A 21,235-nucleotide genomic window follows, 5' to 3' on the forward strand; every position below is an offset into this window, starting at 1 on the left:
CCAAAGGCAAGCAGCCATTAGGGATAGGAAGCCATTAAACCAACTCGGCACTACTGAGCAAGATTGTTCCTCCCCAGGGACTGAGCACATTGCACTGAATCACTACTGATACTTTTAAGCTACTAAACAAACAGCCTCCAGCAAACATGTTTAAAAATCCTGAAGATGTTTGAAATGGCTAAACTAGAGTAGACTTAACAGAAATGGAAGATTGGAATGAAAATGAATGCAACAACAACAAAAAAAACCTCACTCAGTTACCTAGTCAGCAAATTTCACAGGAATACTGCCTCTCCTCAAAGAATCAGGCAAAGTGCTGCAACTGCAGTCTCCTTTAAAAGGAAAACAACAACCAAGAAATCCCAGCAAAACCACCACCAACAAAATGCCAAACATTTTGACCAATCAAAAAACAAAATAACATTAAATATGTACTCCTATTCCGACAACCATAATGAATACATTTCTAACATACAGTAAAAATATTTCAGCTTTGACAAATCATTCCATCTACCTAGCTAGGCAGTTGTCATTCAAAAGGCATAAATGCATAGAGTTTCAAGAAGTAGACAGGAACTTAGAAGCCTTTTATTTTATATTTTAGACTTCTATATGCTTATGTGCCGTCTAAGCAACAGGTAACAGAACTTTGGTTCTTTTCTCCAGCTGCTGCCCTGTTCCAGTACAGTGTAAGATATGATTCAGTTTTCATTAATTCTCATCTCAGTAGTTTGTTGTGCAAGAGGAGTTTCATACAGGAAATGAGAGCCTTTCAGATATAACTGGCATATATTCAGCTTAGAAGATGAAAGTAAGTCCTTAAAAAGACCCAGCCCACAATAAACCCCCTCAATGACTGACTCTACCTCCATCATTCAAATCAACAGACACTCCCTAACTGCAGCCATTAATATCTGCATGTACACTCCATAAAAATTGCTGTGTTTGCTAAAACAATTTCATGTGAGCAGACAAAGTATAAATAGGACAGTAACAAACTGACAGGTCAATTCGAGAGAGCATGGTGTATCATTCATTTAGAAAGGTATGTGCAGTGAAGTCAAAATCTGGCTGTAATAAACTATTTCTGGGCTTTGAAGTATTCACACTGTAAATACACAAAACCTTCTTTCAGAGCTGAAGGGCTGTTGATCTCTGAGAAGGCAGGTGCCACCACTCAACTGTCTAATTTGCCAAGAAACTGTTCAAGCATCATCTATTTCAGCAGCAGCAAATATGCAATGGCCATGCAAACTTGTTCTTAGGGACTCCCAGCAAGAGCTGCAAACATGTATTTGTGAAATGTGTTACTATACACACCACTGCGGTTTCAAAAAAAACCAACCCACGCTGTGTCAGCAGGTAATGCCTTGCACTTTTCCCCCTCCTCATTCACACATTAGAAAAGGAAACAATTAGTATCAGAGACAAAACAAAGCTTTAATTCACAGTCTGTGAGTGTATCTGCATGAAACTTAAGAGCAAATTTGCAATTAATACAAAAATTATGTGTAAAATCAGGGCTTAGCCTGCTCTACATGAGCTCTAAGACAGTCCTTCACCAAAGGAAGATTAACTGTGCTTTATGACAAAAAAAAAACAACTGGAATTGAGTTTTAAAATCAATCCTAATCATAAAACTCATCTAGAAGACCAGCAGAAAAAGCTTCTACAGCCATGTTTACAGACCCAAATCAGCACAAATCCATTGCCTAGCCAGTCATGGTTTTGGTTTAGCCACAAGGTGACAGGGGACTCCCGGTAATGCTCAGAATCACAGCCTTTTAATTACTTGCTATTGTGTGTGCACTTAACACCACATTTCATCTTGTGTAATAAAGTTGGAGCTACTATTTTTCATCTTTGTAGAATTTCTGGATTCTCAGGGAATAACACAGTGGAAATCCATTAGCAACTTAACTTACGCACAGAAGCCAGCACAAGTATCTAGAATTCTCCTATCTTAGAAAAAAATTAACTGGTGGAGGTTTAAAAGCATCTAATTTTCATTGCATTTGAATATCAAGTAAAATATTGCTCCTGAAAGGCAAGTATCATAGTCTGTATGTCACAAATTATTTTCTCGGTGATTTTTTTTTTCCTTTGGCCATTATTTTCCAGTTTAGAACAGTTTATAAAGAAGAGTCAGAAACAGACACATAAATGCATTTGTGCCCACTCCTTGTTTCTCTTTTAGTCTGTCATAGTTCTGCTCCTTTCTATCTTTCAGCTTTGTTAAAGGAGTTACTAATTCAATGTCTTCTCATGGCCTGGTGACTAGCAAAAAACATAGCAGGAAGTGCATCACTTACTAATTATCATGGGAAATTTACACAACAAGCAGGGTTTTAAAGAGTTTAATTTTCTCTTTAATACTCCCACATCTATTTTCTGTAAGTTCCTCACACTTTAAGGTCAAATGCATCTCAAAAATGCTCTCACATCCATTTCTTTAATACCACATTCAGTGAGAGATTTCTTACTTTGCATACTCTCACATGTCCATGCAAAATATATTTATGTACTACGTATTAGTAACGCAGTAAATTATCTCACAGGCAGCAGCACGTGCGGTAAAAGTCTACTAAACATTTTTAGTTTAAGGAACTCTAGTGCATTTCATAACCTCAGACAACTGCACTGATGTAACACTGCAGTGTTTAACGCACAATCCTCTCCCACAAGGCAGTGAGTGGGTGAGTGCAGCAACCAAAAGAGAAGCCTGGCTTCCTTTTGATCTATTATCTCCGTCATAAAAAGATCCTAAGAGAGGGCACAGTGAGTAAACCACTTCCTACTCAAAACTGCAATTTGCAACAGCAACTTTCTAATGCAACTTTTCTTCATCATATGAAAAATCCAGGCAAGTTTTTAAAATAAAAACTCCACAAAACTAACATAAAGTGCATAAACATATAAAAATATAAAATTTTCTGAAAATTAAGTAGAAGTTGGGAATAAAACATGAAGTTATAAAGCTCCAGCCAGCTTTTGGTGGTGAATAGTACATGGGGAAAAAGCTGTTCTAATTCTGCTTTATACTACAAGTGGGATACAAAAATAAGAGCAGCAGGACTCCCAATGAACCATGCTGCTACCCCATTATAAAACCAGACACATTCCAAATTATCTTTAAGTAATAAAGATACCTTGATGTCTAGCAAGTTCTATCTTACCTGAATTACGAGCCTAAGCCATTAAACCATCACCGGTTTCACTAGCTTAGTTCTCCCACAGAATAGCTTCCTCCTTCATAACAAGTTAAAGAACAGCAAACAGACCACTCTGCTGGGTCCTGCTCCAACTCAACTACCCATCTGGGTCTAGAGAGTTGACTAAGACAGGAACATCTTCTTAGCTCCATAATGAAAATTACATTAGCAAATATACAAAAAAATTACTGTTTCTATGATGCTCTTTGATATGCTGTAGCATTTTTACACTTCAGAGCCAAAATTAAGTGGTAGTGAAATTTGGTAGTGCAAGCTCCTCAAGTTGTTGCTAAGAAGTTTTACTGAAATGTGGCAAACATGCTGTTCCAGAACCACAACTCCTATACTTTGTTTTTCTGTAAGAATTTCTTATCATGGTTAACTGGAAGAAAATAATTCTGAAGCAAAACTAGCAATAAACTTTACCATACCAACCCCCCAAAAATACCACCAACAGCAGTAATTCAGTCAGTAACAGCCGTACTGCAAGTTCTGGCTGTCAGGTGCACTGCACATTCCTAGCCTTCTTACCAGAACAAATTCAACTGGAATTACAAGACACTAATCCTAGTAGTCCCAATAAAAGTGAGAGCTTTGGCAGCAGAGATGAGCAGCTGTGAAAAACTTCTGCTGGAGTTCCCTAGACATATACTCATCTCCTCATAAGGCAGATTCCAAGGAAAGTCATATAAAAAGAAAAATGCTATTGGTACTAAGATGTGCAGACAGTATCAGGAAAGACAGTATCAGGAAAGACAAATCCCATAACATTCTAACAAATAACCAAATATTAAAGGATTGATGTATTTCCTTACTGTACTACTAGTTGCTGGCACACAGATCCATTGTCTGTTATCAGTTCGTTCAGTTTTAATTCAAGGTGAACTTTTCCCTGAAAAAAAAAAACAGGACAGAAACACAAGGAATTTTAAAAGCATTTATTTAAAAAGTAGGAATTAGAACAATAATATAGTTTACAGTTAGAAGTTATTTAAGGTAATTCCAATATTATCACTTGAAGAAAATACCTCATCTAAAGCAGATATCCTGCAAGCAGAGCATGATGGATGCACTTGAACTTTGAGACAATGCTATAGAGAAGCACTAATTCATCTGCAGACAGCACAAGAATGAGTCAAGCCTCTACGGATTTAACACACACAAGTAGTGCTTCTACCATGAGCAATTACCAAGAGCAAGAGTCTCAGCTATTTTGTCCCAAGCACAGGATGAACCCTTGTACAGACATGAATTTCTGAATACTTCAGGAGAAAGTTCTAAAATGACCTTGGACTCTGAAGGCAGGTAGGTATACCTAGAAAAGTAGAATAGCATGCAACAGCCATAACCAGCAACATTTAATAGCCACAGTGTCCATCCCACCAGAGAGAACATCATTTAGAAATGAACTGTGCATCCCAGGGCAGTTTTCAACTATCTCATGAAGACTGCTGATGTATTCAAGGAACAGTAAACACAACCAAAAGAGAGGAAAAGGTGGCAATAATTGCTAAACCCAGCTTCCTCCTTTTCTTTTTCTGATATGGCAGGATGTATTTAAGAAAAAGGATCCATACCTTATAGCACAGCACGGATTAACTTCAGAAACCAGCAAGGGCCAACCTACTATAGCCTCTCAGTAAAAGGCTCCATAACTTTAAACCATGATATGCAACATTTTGGGATGACCAAAATTTATTACTTAAATCTTGCTCCAAACAGCTACTGCCTGAACAATACCTGCTACTCCTTTCAGTGCCTGGCTGTTTGTGCTGGCTTTTACACCTAAGATAGGCACACACTGCCGGAGTCTTTCCTCTAACAATGTTGTCCTCGGTATTCTCAGACTTTGTCTATTTGGTAAATGGAATATTAGATTATGCTGGTCTGGTCACAATCAAAATTCTCAGGGAAGGGTTCTGGAAGGTGATTTGGAAGAGTAGCAAAGTAAGCAAGTCATAATCTGAATTACAGCTTTGCCTTTCTGCTAAAATGGAAGTAAAACCCTTAGCTGACCTTGCACACATTTCTATAGCAGTTATGTTTTGACATAAAACTGCAATATTTTTATTGTAAATCCCCTGGGGCAAAGGCTGTGTTTCCCTCCCTGTTCGTCACATGGGAGGAGAAATGAAGCTTTTTTACAAGGCAGTTCCCAACCTAACTGCTTTGGGATGCCTGCCAGGTGTTTTGCAAACTGTTACTACAGGGACAGGAACACAGGTACATTAAGAAAGTATTTGTCAAGCAGAGAAACTCCATTACAAAAACAGATTTACAGGATAAAAACAGGATACCGAGAAGCATGCCAACAGCCTTACAAGGCAAAGTTTTTGAATGACAAATGAAAAGACAAATATTGTTAGTATTTATTTAAATAACTGACTTCACTTGCTTTAGAAAAAAATTGCTGTGAATGGCCTAAACATCTTCCTTTTGCTTTTAAAACCAAAACCCACAAACTGTATTTTACACCGAACAGCAGGAGTAAAACAGCACATTGCTGCTCCTGAGAAATACCTGTGGATGTAGTTTGCTCCCAGCTCAGTGCCATGATGACTACAGTAACATGGGTCTAAGAAAATATTTCCTCAACATGCATGGAAAGTTTTAGAAGATTTCTGTCATTTTGTTTGTTGAGAGTAGTGTGATGGTTTCCTAAGGTTGCTTATCTGCAGATCTATATGAGAACTTCTGACAAAATATGCAACCGGGTTTTAAATGTGGCTGTACAGAAGGCTTGTACTTCAAAGTAGAGAAATCAGCCATCTTTATACAATAAATAATAAACAAACAGTGACTTTGTGTGAATGAACTTTGCATCTGCAGATCTTGGGGCTGTTCAAAGGCAGGTAGGTGCCATTTTAACTTTACAAATGGATTAACAACCAATTTTCAGGTACTTATTATAGGAAGATGGAGTATAACTGATACAGATCCTATCAATTTTAATAAAAAGAACAGTGAATGTTCAAGAACCCCAACAGTGTGTGAAAGATTTTGATCTTACCAATGTGTTTTTCAAGTGCAGATCTCTATAAAAACTCCAACTATGTATAAATACAGGTATAAAATTATATATATATATATAAATCTCTACAAAACATTCTTGCTATGAATAATATAGATCAAAGGTGTGTTTAATCAAATGAGCCAATTTCAAACAAGATTAATGAAGATTTTATAAATAAAAAAGGGATCAAGCAATCCTAACAATTTTACTAGCATGCACTATCTGCATTTTAGAAAACAAGAACATTTTTTAAAAGCTAATACATGTAAACAAGTTTGTGCCACCTGCAGTTAAATGTGGCCTGTTTCTCCAAGCTTCTCAAATTCTGGTTTATTTATTTAGTATTCCCATATTTGTGTTTATTTTTCAGGAACTAGTGGAGAAGGGAAAAAGTTTCAAGAAAACAAGATTAATATGAACTCATAATACTGTGAACAGCAGCAAAACAAAAACAAGCTAATATCAAAACACAGAGCAGAGCAGCTGCTTTCTAAAAACCTGGTACATAAAAAGTACACTTTTCTTGAAATAAATGCAGATGGAAAACCCCAAAAATAATCCCAACCAAGCAACTGCAAAGTGTGCTGTGCATAATCATGGAACACAAAATACTTCTCTGCTCTCCTACTGCTTTGCACACATCATAAATTCTGGAAAATACTTACATGGAGGGAACCAGAGGAACAAAAAATCAACTACATGTATACTGCCATGAGGAGAAGAAAACAACTTTTTTTTTTCTCTTAACTGATTAACTTTATAAATATTTCATGCACTTTTTCTGCACATTTACAATATAAAAGTCTGCTACTTTCAGCCATATCCGGCCAACAATATTGGATATCTCAGAATATATTTCAGTACTGTATAGCACATCCAGCCAACAAGATTTCAGCCAAACATGGCAGATGGGACTGGTCTCAGCTATGCTCTGAAGACTTTTATGGAAAAATAAAGCAGGATGAGAGAAACCTACCCAAATGCCCTGATTCAAGAAAAGATAAGTATGAGGAACATACACCTATGCAGAAAAGGTCATCTCTTAATGTAAGTGTCATGCAGGACAGTGCATGGCACAGCACTGTCATAGAAAAGTAAGAGCTTACATTCTGCTGTGAGTCACCAAGCCATGGAAAACTATAAAATTTTTATTTCCACTATGTAAGAAATCACTAAATTCTATTAATGGAATATTCTAATTGAATTTTCACACACTCATGTAGTATGACAAAAAGTAATACCTTTCTCAACATTTTTATGACAGAAAAAAATCATAGCAAGTGTGGCAATGTTTAAGTCAAAGTGGAAACTGCCTTTCAGTTTATATCTGGGAAGAGCTTTCTAGAATTTTCAGAGTGATTACATGAAAGAATTCAAAGAAGATAATGTGTGGCTGGACTACATCATCTCTAGGTCCCTTCCAAATGAACCATTCTATTCCATTCTATCGTAACTGAAAGAGGACTGATTTTCAACAGAGAAGAGGAAGTGGTATTCAGATGTTTTGAAAATCTGTCTTCATGTAAAGCAACCACATGCCCTCCTATACCCAAGAGTTGCAGGCTAAACTTATGGCTCATAAATGAATCATCTGTGGAAATAATAGGAGAATTCTGTACACATTCAGTTCTTGTAAAAGTAGCCAGGATTCTCCCTACCCAAAGGGACTTTCAGATTACTAAAAAAATACAAACACTGTCAAGTCTAAGACTTTTGCCCTCAGGCAAATCTGGAAAAACACCCTATTAAAATCTACTTGTTTATCACAGCAAGAAGGCTAAGAGATTCCCAAGAATTCTGTTTTGTTCTTGAAACCAAAAACAACTACAACTTCAACTTGCTACAACTTCTAGAGCCATGTCACTTTTACCTATTCCTAGAACAATCCTGTTTGAAGAACCGGAACCACAGGCTGAAATAAAACTGTGAAGTGCAAGTTGTTTGACACTGAATGCAGAAAGTGTTTCAAGATAAGATACATGAACACAGCACAAGTTCCTCCAGGTTTTGAAGACTAACCATTTCAATGTCACAGAATCAGCCATTATTTCAGTTAACACCAAACATTACTAAAAAAAGTTATTCAAGAGTTTTAGGATCCATTCATGTGCCTCAAGTACATGACCCTCTTACAAGCATTTCAGACATCAAAATACTCTTAAGACATTTCCCAAACAGTTGTTTCATGTCTTCTGCCAGTTTTAAGTACCATGAAGAATAATACCAGCTTAGGTGTAGAGTGCCTTATTCTCTAGCCAAACTGAAGACAACTGCCTCACAGAAAATACAGATTCTAAGTCTTATTTCCTACAGCTCAATGTAATCTTGTACCATCCCATGCTTATCTGTACTTCACTTTAAAAAAAATAAATGTGCAATTTAATAGTTACCTGAACCTCTGAATTAGAATCAACAGGTTGAAGCATAAACCAGTTCTCTTTTCCTGTGTAGTTGCATAAATCTTCTTTTTTGATTGACACCTTTCCTGAGGGAGGGTGGCAGGGGGAGAAAAGCATATATATTACCTTCATCTGAATAGAACAAATATGTAATTATGTTTGAAATTTGTTTTTTTTCTAAACTCTCTTTTAAGTTTTTCTTTAAGTTTATGATGCTATATGAAGAACATAAAACAAGGAATGTTAGGGGTAAGTAAAGCAAAAAATAGTTTATATAAAGCCGGATGGAATTAATTACTATTTGTTATCCTGGATATCACCAATAAGAAGGTAAAATAAAGAACACACTTGAGGCTGGAAATAACATAATATATTTGGGAGAACAAAAATGGTGTTCAAGAATGTTTAAACAGGAACCTGAACTAGATGCCTTTTACTTTTCTGATTGCTATTTGGAAAGCTGTTATTGTATCAAATTATCTGACATCCTGGCACAAATTATTTCCTTCCTCAATTCAAGTAAAGCAAAGGCTTCTTCCACAGCAGACTATTAAAGCTTTGTAGCAACTGTATCCAAAAAGCAGCTGCAATAAAGTCATTATGCAGTGGAGGGAGAAACAGAAATCCACCTCCTGTGATTTTTCACTTAAGTACACAAGTACACAAGTTGCTGCCAAATGCTTTATAAGCCACTAAGTTACAGGTTGCATTGACAGGGGAAAAAATTATCTATAAATGATTTTTATAATTATTCCACAACTGTGATTATTGTGGAATTATTCCACAATTTATTCTTTAAAGATCTATAAGAAGTAACAATTATTCAAATATTCCAATGAAGCAAAAGTGGAGAGGAAACAAAGATAATTTTAAAAAATGTATTTAGACCATAATAAGACCGTAAAATGTCCTACTAGCCTGAAAACAGAAGATATTTTAGTATAATTGAATGAAGCAAGGAAACAAAATCCTTCTTTTTAAACTTGAAAGGAGCACTTAAGTGCACTATATACAGTTTTGAAAGATGCTCCATCAAGAATTGTGAATCCTACAGATAATGCTAATGAAAACAACCAAGTACTCTGCAAGATGCAGACAGCACCTCATAGACACTTACCTATACGCAGGTCCTTTTGTAAAACACTTTTATCATAAATGTAGAAGGACAACCATTGGAATGTTCTTGGAATCTCAAAGTAAAACTCCTCTCCAAAATAAGGACTGAAAAGAAAGATTTGAAGTTAAAATAGAGAAACACTTTATGCAATTTATATCGAAGATGAACATCAAAAAGCTGCATTCTGCTGGTGTCCCAGCCCATGGCCCTCAGCACTACACCAAGCTGTCATCAAAGGTGCCCAAAACCATTTCAATACAAGAACACACAATAACATGGCAATGCCTTCTGTTTGTTTATTCAAAGGTAAGAATCAGAGCACACAGAGAATGGTGTCTCCTCTGCAATTTCAATTCTATTTTTCTGTCTTGAAAATAATCTAGCTGGGTCTCTAGACTTCCTGAGACACGCACAAGTTTTGTTTCATTTTCTTATTCAGCACATTATTAAACTACATTTAATCTTAATTTAATTTAAACTTCTTGATTACTTAACTAGCTGACATTTGTTTAGCTCTAACTTCCATGTCAAAACTACTACTCTAAGATTCAGACCTGTAAGAAATTAATCACTAGAAACTATAAGATAGAACAGTGAAAAAGAGAAATGTTACTCTCAAATCCAAATGACCTTCCTCACACCAAAACGGTCACCACATTTCTCCACCTAAAAAGTCCAATATCACATTTACAGTTCACCCTATTTAAGTGCCATGTGCACAGCCCTCTACAGAAAAAGACTCTGGATTCCTCTATGTTACCCATATTTCATCCCATGTGTTGGTATCTTCACTCCCAGAACTGAGACTCTCATTAAAGATAAGGAGTATTTATTGATGCAATCAGAGCCAGCAGTCAGAAAATTGTATTTCAAGACTGAACAAAACCGCAATGCTGTTTGTGTTACTGCAAGTGATGAATTCCGAAAGTCAAGCAGATCCACAGAAAAACCCTGCTGTTTTAGAACTGGGTTCTTAAAATAGTTTCAGTTACTATGCATTCATAACACCGAGGAAAGATGTTCATGTTCAGGAAACTACTTTTATGCAGAAAAGTACTGTGATATCAGTTATACCAAAGCCTGAAACAAATGTTGGGGTTTTTTGTTTTGCAGCAAAGTATCATTTTGACCCTACTGCTGCAGTACTTTCTTAAACTAATAAAAATATGACAAATATGCTTATGTTTGGAACAAGCAGTTCCAAATGCTATTACCTACCCAAAGGATACCAGGAAGAACTAGTCACCATCCCTACTCTCCTCCCTCCAAAATAATCACAGAAAAAGACCACCCCAGGCTTAAGGACAATGGCTCATTAAATAAATTAAAAAGAAGAGCTGATAACTAACTTGAAAAGTGGGAAAGAACACAGCTGAAGAATCCAGTATTTCAAAGGTCTAGAATAGATTTTTAGAAACAAGAAATTTAAGGGCAGGAATTCATTATCAGGAATTCCACAAGTAAAAATGTTCTTTTTGTTAAAACACAGACCTTTTACCACAGGCTTTAAAGCAGACAAATCAGTATTGCCCTTTGCACTACACTGAAAAATAATTTAAGAATTCTCAGTTAAAAAATTCAGCTGTGGTTTTGAGCTCCCATCTTTTTTTATAATTTCAAAGCCAACAAACTTTGCTTTGATTACAAGGGCTGGGTTCTTCTTGTCAGCACCATGACTGAAGGTATAAACTCATGAGCATTACTTTTAGCAGCAGTGGAGCCCCAAACAGCCTCAACTTCCTTATTACCATCACTGCTCATTTTAATTGTATTGACACAATAATGCATACCAAAACCAAGCATGAAACAAAGGCTGAATTTAAACTTAGGTTGCTTCCCCTCATAGCTATACAAATAAAGTTACAGTGGTACAAACAAAGAGATGCTACAGCAGAAAGAGTGAACAGTGGGAGAATGAGATGGCACTGATGTCAGGGGAAACTCTGCTCTAGCTCAGCTTCAGACAGACATCCTAAGGGAACAGCAGACTCCAGCTCACACCAGCAAGTGCCAAGGGTTTAAGTACCTATTCTGGATGGACCTACAGCACTCTATGCATCCAATTATAATTAGGCTGGGATAGACTCTAAGCAGAGACTTCCAAAAATCTATTTAGCACCTTTGTCTTGCACCTAAAAGAGCAAACTTTGCAGCTACACATATCCCCCAGCCCCCAAAGGATGACCAGCCATTAAATCTATTATTATTTTGACTTCAACACTACATTAAGTCTCAGATTTGGCAAGAAAAAAGCCAATAATATGATCAGAAATAGAAAGTAATACATTCTTTTACTCATGTTGATATATTTTTCTTTACCTAAATTAAAAGAGGTTATCAGTTATTGATTCATCAGCAAAGTAGGAGGTAAAGAGAGAAAATTTAAGGTGAAGAATACAATGTATTAATAAAGAAATTCTTAGGTAGATACAGAATAGGCTGGCAGGGTACAACAGTTTACACCAATGAGGAATAATTAAAATGGGGAACTCACTCATCCTGTTCCTCAGGGATTCAGTCAGTTTAGTACTTTCATTTGTGACTTTGATGCAAGAACTTTAAAGACTGTGATGGATACAAAATTAGAAGATAGCACTAATTCAAACGGCGACCAGACTGCCATACAGGAAGAACTGGATTATAGTAGTAGAGGAGATTAAATTTCACTGGGTAACACACTGCTCTGCTCTTCCCTTCCTTGGCACAGTAACCTGGCAGTTCTGTGAGGACACTGATCAGTGCGCCAGTCCATCAATTAATAAAAGCAATGGTTACATCAACAAGGGAATTAATTTCTGCTTTAACTTTGCACTACCACAAAGTTCAGTTGGGAAAAAAAGAAACTGAACTCAGCTTAAATTAAAAAAAAAAAAAAAAAAAAAAAAAAAGACACACACCACAATACCCCTTCCTCTCCCCATTCCTCATATTTGACCACAGACATCTGAGGAGGCTCACAGATATTCTTTCAACTTTCCAAGGGAAAAAAAATTCTTTCTTCAAAACCCACAGAAATCCCACACCATGTCAGAAAATATTTCTTGAGTCATTAGCCAAAATCTCTCTCTTTCACTTCAATATTATTTCAGTTTTTTAACTTTGGAAAGTCAATGGTTTTACATCTGCACTCCAACAACTCTCCCAGTGCTGGGAGAGTGAAAGGCCAAACCTATTTGCACATTTAAAAAATACACTTCTTAACAGTTTTCAATCACGGTAGTCAAAACTAATTTTAATTCTAGCGATAATTACTTCCACAGACATTTAATTAGTTCATATTCACAGGACTAAAATTTAGGTTAAAACTTGTATAAATTTGCAAGCCATAATACGTGAAAAAGATGGTGAATTATGTAAGAAAAAGCAACCAAATAATATGAAACAAAATAATGAAATTCAAAGTTGCATCTATGACTACAATTATACTGTACTACACCTCACTGAAAAGCAATTTATAAAGTTTTCAGGTTAATAAGAGATTGGAGCTTTCATCTCCTGTTCCAGTACCTCTAGGTTAGTACAGTTTCTAGTTTAACACAGCAATAAGAAACAAGATGTTTTAATGAAGTTTCTGGAATGAGAATCAATCTTCATAACTGCATACACAGTAGCAATCAAGTATAAATATCCAACTCTGGTTGCTGGTAATAGAGGATGAGTTATTTTATTACATTTCACTGGTTTGTATGGAACCCTTCCCTAATTCAGAGAATGAAGGGAGTCACCTAGGAAGTCAGTAGAGACAGAAGAGCAATTCTAAACACCAGGTTCTAATACAATGTTGTCATCACCTTCTTTTATTAGGTGATGAAAGTACATAAATAATTTTTAAATAGAAGATAATAAAAATATCTGTGTATACATCAAGTGTAACAGATCTTGTTTCTAAGCATAGTAGTAACTTCCAAAGTTTCCATTATTAACAACAAAATCAGAGAGCAAAGTCTTTCAGAGATGGGTTGGGTTGGGGTCTTTTGCCCATGAAACTATTGTCTATTTGAAGGGGAAATGTTAAGTTTCTGCTTTATCAATACAGTCTCAACATTTTTCTCTGAAGGATTACTCAATTGATTTTGTTTTGGCAATCAATTGCAGCCTGTTAAACTCTGAAAATTTTATGGATCTAAATACAGCAGTTAGAGATTATGAATATAAGCAAAATATTTGTTCCTGACTGTACATATGTGATATTTGCTTTTCATGCAGAAGCATAAGGAGGCTCTGAAATGATGTTCTGAAAAAGCTAAATTCCCTATTAAAGTTTGTCATCTGAGCTGTTCCTGACCTGTAAATACCTGGAGAGAGAGTTCAGAGAATGAACACTAACAACAAAACCACTGGAAAAAGGAATTAAGAAATCTTTCAAGAGTTTGAACAGACTGTCCCGGGTTTTAAAAGGAAGGCTTAATGTCACTTCCACATAACTGAAACTGTCACTCAGATATTCTGAACAATGAAGCTGCAGTGATGCTTTTTTGGGTCCTCTGTGTTCAGAGGACAACACTCAAAAACTTCTCAAAACTTCAGAGTTTTGAGACATAAAAGCCCTTACACTAATGCAGCTGCATCATCCTGACTTTTTGTTTGATTCTTTCTAAGGCTCTAAGACAGTAGCAGAATCTACAGCAAATGGTGCCCAGGGAAGCAAAGCAGGGCATTCTGTGTGGATCCTGTTACAGTTCCCAGAACAAGAGCTACAGGAGAGAACAAGGCCTGTTCAGGGGACACCCTACAGCACAGAAAACTCTCATACATGGCAAAGTTCCGGTTCCTTCATTCTAGAAACAGGTTTTACCAGATACACAGTGAGAGCAGAATTCCACCAACACACTTCAACTGCTTGTCAGAAGAAGGAAATTACATGAGGAGCATGTAGCAAGTAGATTTTTCCCTAGAAAACAACCTAGCAAGAAAGAGCCCGCTGGAATAGAATAGAGTAATTGTGAAATATATTCTAGCATATTTCATTTAAAAGCTCACAAGACTCAATTTTGACTTCTTGCAACACTCTCATGATTTACACATTGCTGTAACATCTCTGAATAGTTGCCACAAGTCAGTTCTCATTTTAAAGTAGTACAAGGAAAAGTCATACACACTGGTATTAGGCAGTCTTGCTCATCATATCAATTTAAAAACTGAGCTTACCTTAAAGATTTTTCAACTACCTGTGTACGAAAAACTTCTTCTTGGTCCAAGTTTATGGTACAGAAGAAGTCTCTCATTTTGTTGGGTACTAAGTGTTTGGCGTCATCTGTAAATAAAAAAAAAAACCGTACATATTGCAGGGGAAAAAACAAAATGTTAGGTACAAGAATGTCACAGTTTTAGCGTGTTCAAAAAATTTACTTTTCCATTCAGCATGTATTTTGATATTCATTTTCAATTCATAAGCTTGTAGAGGGCAGAGAAGTTGCTACATCCAGCTTCCCATGGAATGAGAGTTGACAGGAAGAGACACACTCTGACTCATGTGAACACCACTTCTTGCAGCACCTGCACTTTCCCTTGAAAGGTCTCATCTCTGGCTTGACCCTGCACAACTTGCTAAATCCGAGACACTCACAGCCTGAGGTCATGTGGCATTAGGTCATAACACCAAGACATGATCTGCCTGAGCTATTGTTCACTTGGTATTTTCTCTGCAAATACTTTGGCTAAAGGAAGCTGATTAATAAGAACTTGCCCATCAAATCTTTATTTCATTTTCCACAATGAACAGCAGACTGAGTTGGCTGAGCCTTTGAAAATATATCCCTCATGAGTACTGTTCATTTTTTCCTAACTAGTAGAAGAGGGAAATGATCACTCCTAATTCAATGCAACATGGAAAAGAATAAAAGGAAGTTTCTAATAAAAAAGAAAGATTGGCAGCACAAGAATACAAAGATTTGCTGGGTATTGAATCTAGGTCACTGCAATTACATGCTGGACATAAGGCAGATCTGTTAGGAAATGGTTCCCTCTAAACAATCACAGCTAAAACCAGCTGAAGTTGCCCTTCCAAAATCCAAATGCTACAGACATCTAAGTTAATTTACAGCAACACTGTTCTCTAGATTAAACAGAGACTTTCTGCCCAAATGTCTCCTCTCCCTTTGAATGTCTGAAGACAACAAACAGACCCTTTCCACCTTCTATTTTGCTAAAAGAAATTACAAGCTTTTCAGGTACTCTCTCCCATGAGAGGCTCCTAAACAAAGCAGGTGATCTGCCCCTTTTCCACTTGGTTGTCCAAACCATGGGCAACCAGAATTGTATTAGGTCTTAGCCAGGACCTCTCACATCCTCGCCTGCTGCTGGAAATACCTCTCCTGATGACATGTGGAATCAACTTTATCTAAACATTATCTATTTATATAAGACATTAAAAATGGGATGAAAAGTACATCTAAGTACTGAGTTTTAATTACTTTTATGTCTGAATAGCATAAGACCTTTCAGAAAGCACAGTTTGAAACTAGATTTGAAATGTCATACATGTTTATTTTTTAAAAATGCAGATATGAAGCACAGTGAGTAAGCTTTATTCTCTATGCCGGTAAGATGTAAAATCCAAGTTCTGTTTTCTCTGTCCTCCACACTCTTTTTTGTGTTAGATGGTTAATGTAGGTTAACCTATTACAGTCTTGGAAGTTAAGTAAGTAATGCCCAGCACTGGAAGGGCTGCTCCGACTGTCTCTGAGCAGAGACCGTGACAGTTTAACAGGGACACAGAATGAACTTCAATCATGACATTTTCCAGGTCAGGGATATGTACACTGATGGAAAGCATGAAGAGACACTTAAGGAACTTCCACAGTTAAAACCTGTGCTCTCAGAAGCATCAACAAGCTTTTCATCAGCTTGGGTGTGGGAGAGGAGGAAGTATACACATTATTTTTAAACACCACACTTCATGTTGACAGATTGAGAGACATGAACAGAACCTGGTTTTAATGGCTTTAGACTCCAAAACAGGACTAAACTCCAAGTTAGCCTTAAGTGAGATATTACAGGAGAACCAAGGAAAGCATCAGATTACCACTGCCTTAACTTTTTTTAAGGAAGAGCTAATTAAATAAAACATATGACATATAAAAATCAATTCATCAATCTGGATGCAATCCCTGGAGAGTTCCTGATACCAAAAGTTTGTAATTAATAAGCATGAACTGGATGTGTCAGCTGTTCCTGAGAACAGCTTTATTTTTTAGTTAATACTTGGCATAGTCCTATTTTCCCATAAAATATTTAAAATACAACATTATTCAATCATCACTGTAAAGGCACAGTACAGTGGACTTTGAAAGGAAATTACAGTTATTATAGTTTTGTATTTTCTTAAAAGGAGAATTACAGAGAATAATGTAATTCCTAAAATTACATATTTCTGAATAATTCACTGTTTGTCTATATACTACAGTGCAGTTTTTCAGTTTTAAAAGAAACTTTCCACCCAGAGGAATACACAAAATACAAGTTTTGATTTCAGCTGGTTAGAGCATGGTGCTAATAACACCAAGGCTGTGGGTTCAACTCCCACATGAGCCATTCACTTAACAGCTGACATTGATGATCCTTGTAGAGTACCTTCCAACTCAGAATATTCTGTGATCTGATTTTCTAATGAGTTGAAAATCTTTATTTTGTAGCCCAAGTGTCTGGCTTTAAAAAACAGACAAACTTTTGGGAGGAAGAAGATCCTCAATCCTGAGTTAAAAATAACCTCAGAGCACTTGTCAGGTGAAATACAGAGCCTGAGATTTCACATAGTTTCTAACACCTCTTAGTATCTGTGATTGTGGGAGACATTTCACCCATACAGTGACCCAACTCTTCCAAGAAGCTTATTTCCTTAAAAAAAAAAAAAAAAAAAGGCTCAAGTCTTTGATTACACTACATCTTCCTTTTTCTGAGAAACCCAAGGCAATAATGGTTGCATAAAAATCAAGTATTAACAACATTAGATATCTGCTTGGATTTTTACATTTTCTGTACATATATGTAATATCCTCTGTCAAGTAAAAGTGTGCAATTAGTGTCCATCTTCTAAATTTCTTTGTTCTGGGTCCCTGCCAGAAGACATTTATTCACACAAACGCTGAAGTATTTGCTTCACAGGACTAAGCATTTTATATAGCAACAATAAATTCCACTCCAGGAGTGCAGCATAATCCAAGATAACCATACACTGTTAAAAACACAGTGCAAATTAGAAAAAGAATGCATCCTGAATTTTGTCAAATAAGCTCTAAGAGACAACAGGGACATTTTTCCAAGTGCTTCATTAATGCACGTTTCAGTAAACACTCCAAAAATCAAGGCAACTAAAATCAATTAGTGTACTACCGTATGGCATAAATGAAAACAGAAGCCACAGCCTGAAACACTACACTACAAGATATGCCTAAAGCAACTTGACACCACATACCTTTGTAAAGCAGTTCTGTCATTACTATTGCACATAAAATAAGAGCCATCAATGCAAAAAGCACTGTCAAAAAGGAAAGACAGTCTTTTACTGGATTTTTGGTGAAAACCTGCTTAAGAGTAACACTACACTTTCCAAAAATATTACAGGGTCTTAAACAGGCAAGACCAGCTCATCTCATCTCACTTGAAAACTGGAGGCAGAAGACTGGCTGCAAACACTGACAGCTCACAAAAACAGGGTACCAGGGACTGCAAACATGTCCTTACTCAGGTTCTTCACTGCTAGGTATGCAATGGCTGCTTAAGCCACCTTTAAGAACATGTCTCAATTCTAAATTTGGTGTAATGATTTGTATAACATTGCTAAATTTAGATTTTGCCACCAATTTGTGCATTGCAAAACACAGTATAAATAACAACTTTCTGCAGATGGTGTTTTCTATACATGCAGAATTACACAGAACTGACATTACCTCATTAAAACTACCATGCTCTCTCATGCAACACACATAAAATGAGCAAGTGTCAAATTTTAATTGCCAGCAAAGCCTGGGCACCAAAATGTGTTCTCCTTGTAAGAAACATGTAAGAATTCCTTCAGACTATAAACATGAGCTTTCCAAAGTGAGGTCTGCTATTGTTAATCCCTCCAGATCAAGGATTACATTATTATATTTGTTTATTATTCTTCATTCAGAAGGTTTTCCCCTACCAAACACAGTACTAAAATACTAGCAAGAAGTGAAATAACACAGTATTTGTGGTGTGAAGAAGCCAAAAGAGCATCTAGGCATCAGAGGGTTCCCAAGCTTCCACAGCATTTAATTCATTGAGTTTTTAAACAGCTTTTGTTTTCTTAGAAGAAATAAGTAGGCTTACAAAGTGATTTTAACACTGTTTCAAGACATGTCTTTTATTGCAGCTGTTACTTCCACTCATTTTTCAAATGGGTTCTTACAGGTCCATCTTCAGCAATGACCTTTTCATATATTCCCCAGGAAGAAGGTCACAGTCCTCTGTTAACTGAACATTCAAAGTTATGACACAACCACAGGCTCAATCCATAACGCATAAATGGGACAATAAAACTGTTTTCAACATAAGTCTCAAGACATTTTGCTTTGTTTTTTAATGTGTAGTGGAAAACTTTCATCAAGTTCAATATTCCAAAATGTAGAACTCACTGAATGCTGTGTAGTCCACTGTTGACAAAACCTTACGATAAAAGATAAGAAGCAGAACAGGATCAAAAACCAGCTTCAATAATCTTTAGCGACCAACTTTTTATGCACTCCTAGGAAGCAGGTCATAGTCCTTCTTCCTAAGGAGTACTATGACCTGCTTCCTAGGGAATACATAAAGCGTTGGTTGCTAGAGATTACTGAAGACAGATTAAGAAAGGTGGGGCTGCTCAGCCGGGAGAAGGTTGTGTGAAGACCTCACAGCAACCTTCCAATATCTCATGGGGGAAGCCGGAGCGGGACTCTTCATCAGGAACTGCAGTGACAGAATGAGGAGTAATGGGAACAAACTGAAAGAGCAGGCATTCAGGTTAAATATATGGAATAAATTCTTTACTCTAAGAGTGGTGAGGCAGTAGCACAGGTTGCCCAGACAAGTTGTGGATGCCTCATCCCTGGAAGTGTTCAAGGCCAGGCTGGATAGAGCTCTGAGATGGTGTAGCAGAAGGTGTCCCTGCCCATGGCAGCAACATTGGAATGAGATGATATTTAAGGTCCTTTCCAACCGAAACCATTTCATAACCTTATGATTCTATGAATTCATGCTTTAACCCCAAAAGTAACAGTATGTTTTTTTAAAGGCTAGCTGGTCTGTATTATTTCTGTGCTAATTGCTAACAGCAGTAGATCTCAGTGTGTGTTCAGCCTTGCCTACCTAACCACGTCCTATTGCTCACACCTCGGACTGAGAGCACCTCCAGCAGCTCCACTCCAGGCCATCCCCTGTTCTCATGACCCAGTCTTTCTATTTACTGAAGACACAGTAAATACATCTAGGCTGCATGACGATATTTAAGTAAACACGACTCCACTCCTCCACCAAACCTAATCCTTCAACATGTTTTCACAACCGGTTCTCAACCCCAGCGCCATGCCCGAGTCAACTTGTTTCGCTTCATTCTCAAAAAAGTCGATCGGCTGCGTGAGAAAGGAAGCAACCGGGGCGCGTCCGAGCGCTATGAATGTACTCCGATACCCCTCAGGAAGCCGCCGCACATCCTGTTTCTCCCGCTCGCTTTGAAGTGCTCCCCAGCCGCACCGCACTATCTGCGCGCCTCCCCGAGCCCTCCTCCCAGCCCATCCGACGGCTTCCCACGTTACCGAGGCTATCGGTATTGGGAGTCAGCACTTCTCAACCACCAAAATAAGGCCACCGGCCTCTCTCTCCGCCTCCTCCCGCTCGCACACACGCTGCACAGAGGCACGGGAGTACTGGTGACCGCTTCCAGAACAGCCCTTCACCACCAACTTCCTGCACATCGCTAATTTCGCAATTTCAGCCTGACAAACAGACTCTGATGCCCGAGGTCCGGGCGGGAGGGGGCATTTCTGTTCGCCCGCTGACTCCAGGAATACCTCGGAGCCACGGATGCTTCCCTGACACTCCGGGCCTCCCGCGGCCCGGCCGCGTCCATGTATCCATCCATCCGCTCACCCACCATCCCGCCCCGGGGCGCGCAGACCCCGGCCCGGCCCGCGCGTGCCGTCGTTGCCGCCACAAAGTCCCTCCGCGGGGCCGCCGCAGCGCGGCCCGATCCGTACCCGGCCCGCGGCGGCCGCGGCCCCTCCGCGCCCTCCCGCTCCCGCCCCCGCCCCGCCGCCTCCAGGGCCGCCGCGCCGGTGCCCGCCCGTGTCGCCGCGGGGAGGGAGCGGCAGCAACGGGGCCAGGTCGGGAGCGACACCTGAGCGCAGCGGCCCCGGGCGCTCGGCCCCACCGCAGCGCCGCACTTACAGATCTTCCCCCGCAGGTTCTGCAGCACCCGCACCTCGTCGCCGCCGTCTCCCGCCGCCATCGCGCCGCCGCCGCCTGCGCAGTGCAGCGCCGCGGGGGAAGCGAG

The 21,235-nt window shown here is 38.3% G+C and overlaps 1 protein-coding gene across 1 annotated transcript in view; it reads right to left on the minus strand.

Moving 5' to 3' along the window:
- Positions 1-21,191, minus strand: part of RASA2 (RAS p21 protein activator 2) — a 45,472-nt gene extending 24,281 nt beyond the window's left edge. The window contains exons 1-5 of the mRNA XM_053986553.1: positions 21,130-21,191; positions 14,890-14,995; positions 9,742-9,845; positions 8,616-8,710; positions 4,028-4,104 (exon numbers count right to left, since the gene is read on the minus strand). Of these exons, the coding sequence (XP_053842528.1) occupies positions 4,028-4,104; positions 8,616-8,710; positions 9,742-9,845; positions 14,890-14,995; positions 21,130-21,190 (443 nt within the window). The 5' untranslated portion in view covers position 21,191. The remainder of the gene's footprint in view (positions 1-4,027; positions 4,105-8,615; positions 8,711-9,741; positions 9,846-14,889; positions 14,996-21,129) is intronic.
- Positions 21,192-21,235: the final 44 nt, after the last annotated feature.

The sequence above is a fragment of the Vidua macroura genome, chromosome 10 (assembly GCF_024509145.1).
Source record: "Vidua macroura isolate BioBank_ID:100142 chromosome 10, ASM2450914v1, whole genome shotgun sequence".
NCBI lineage: Eukaryota > Metazoa > Chordata > Aves > Passeriformes > Viduidae > Vidua > Vidua macroura.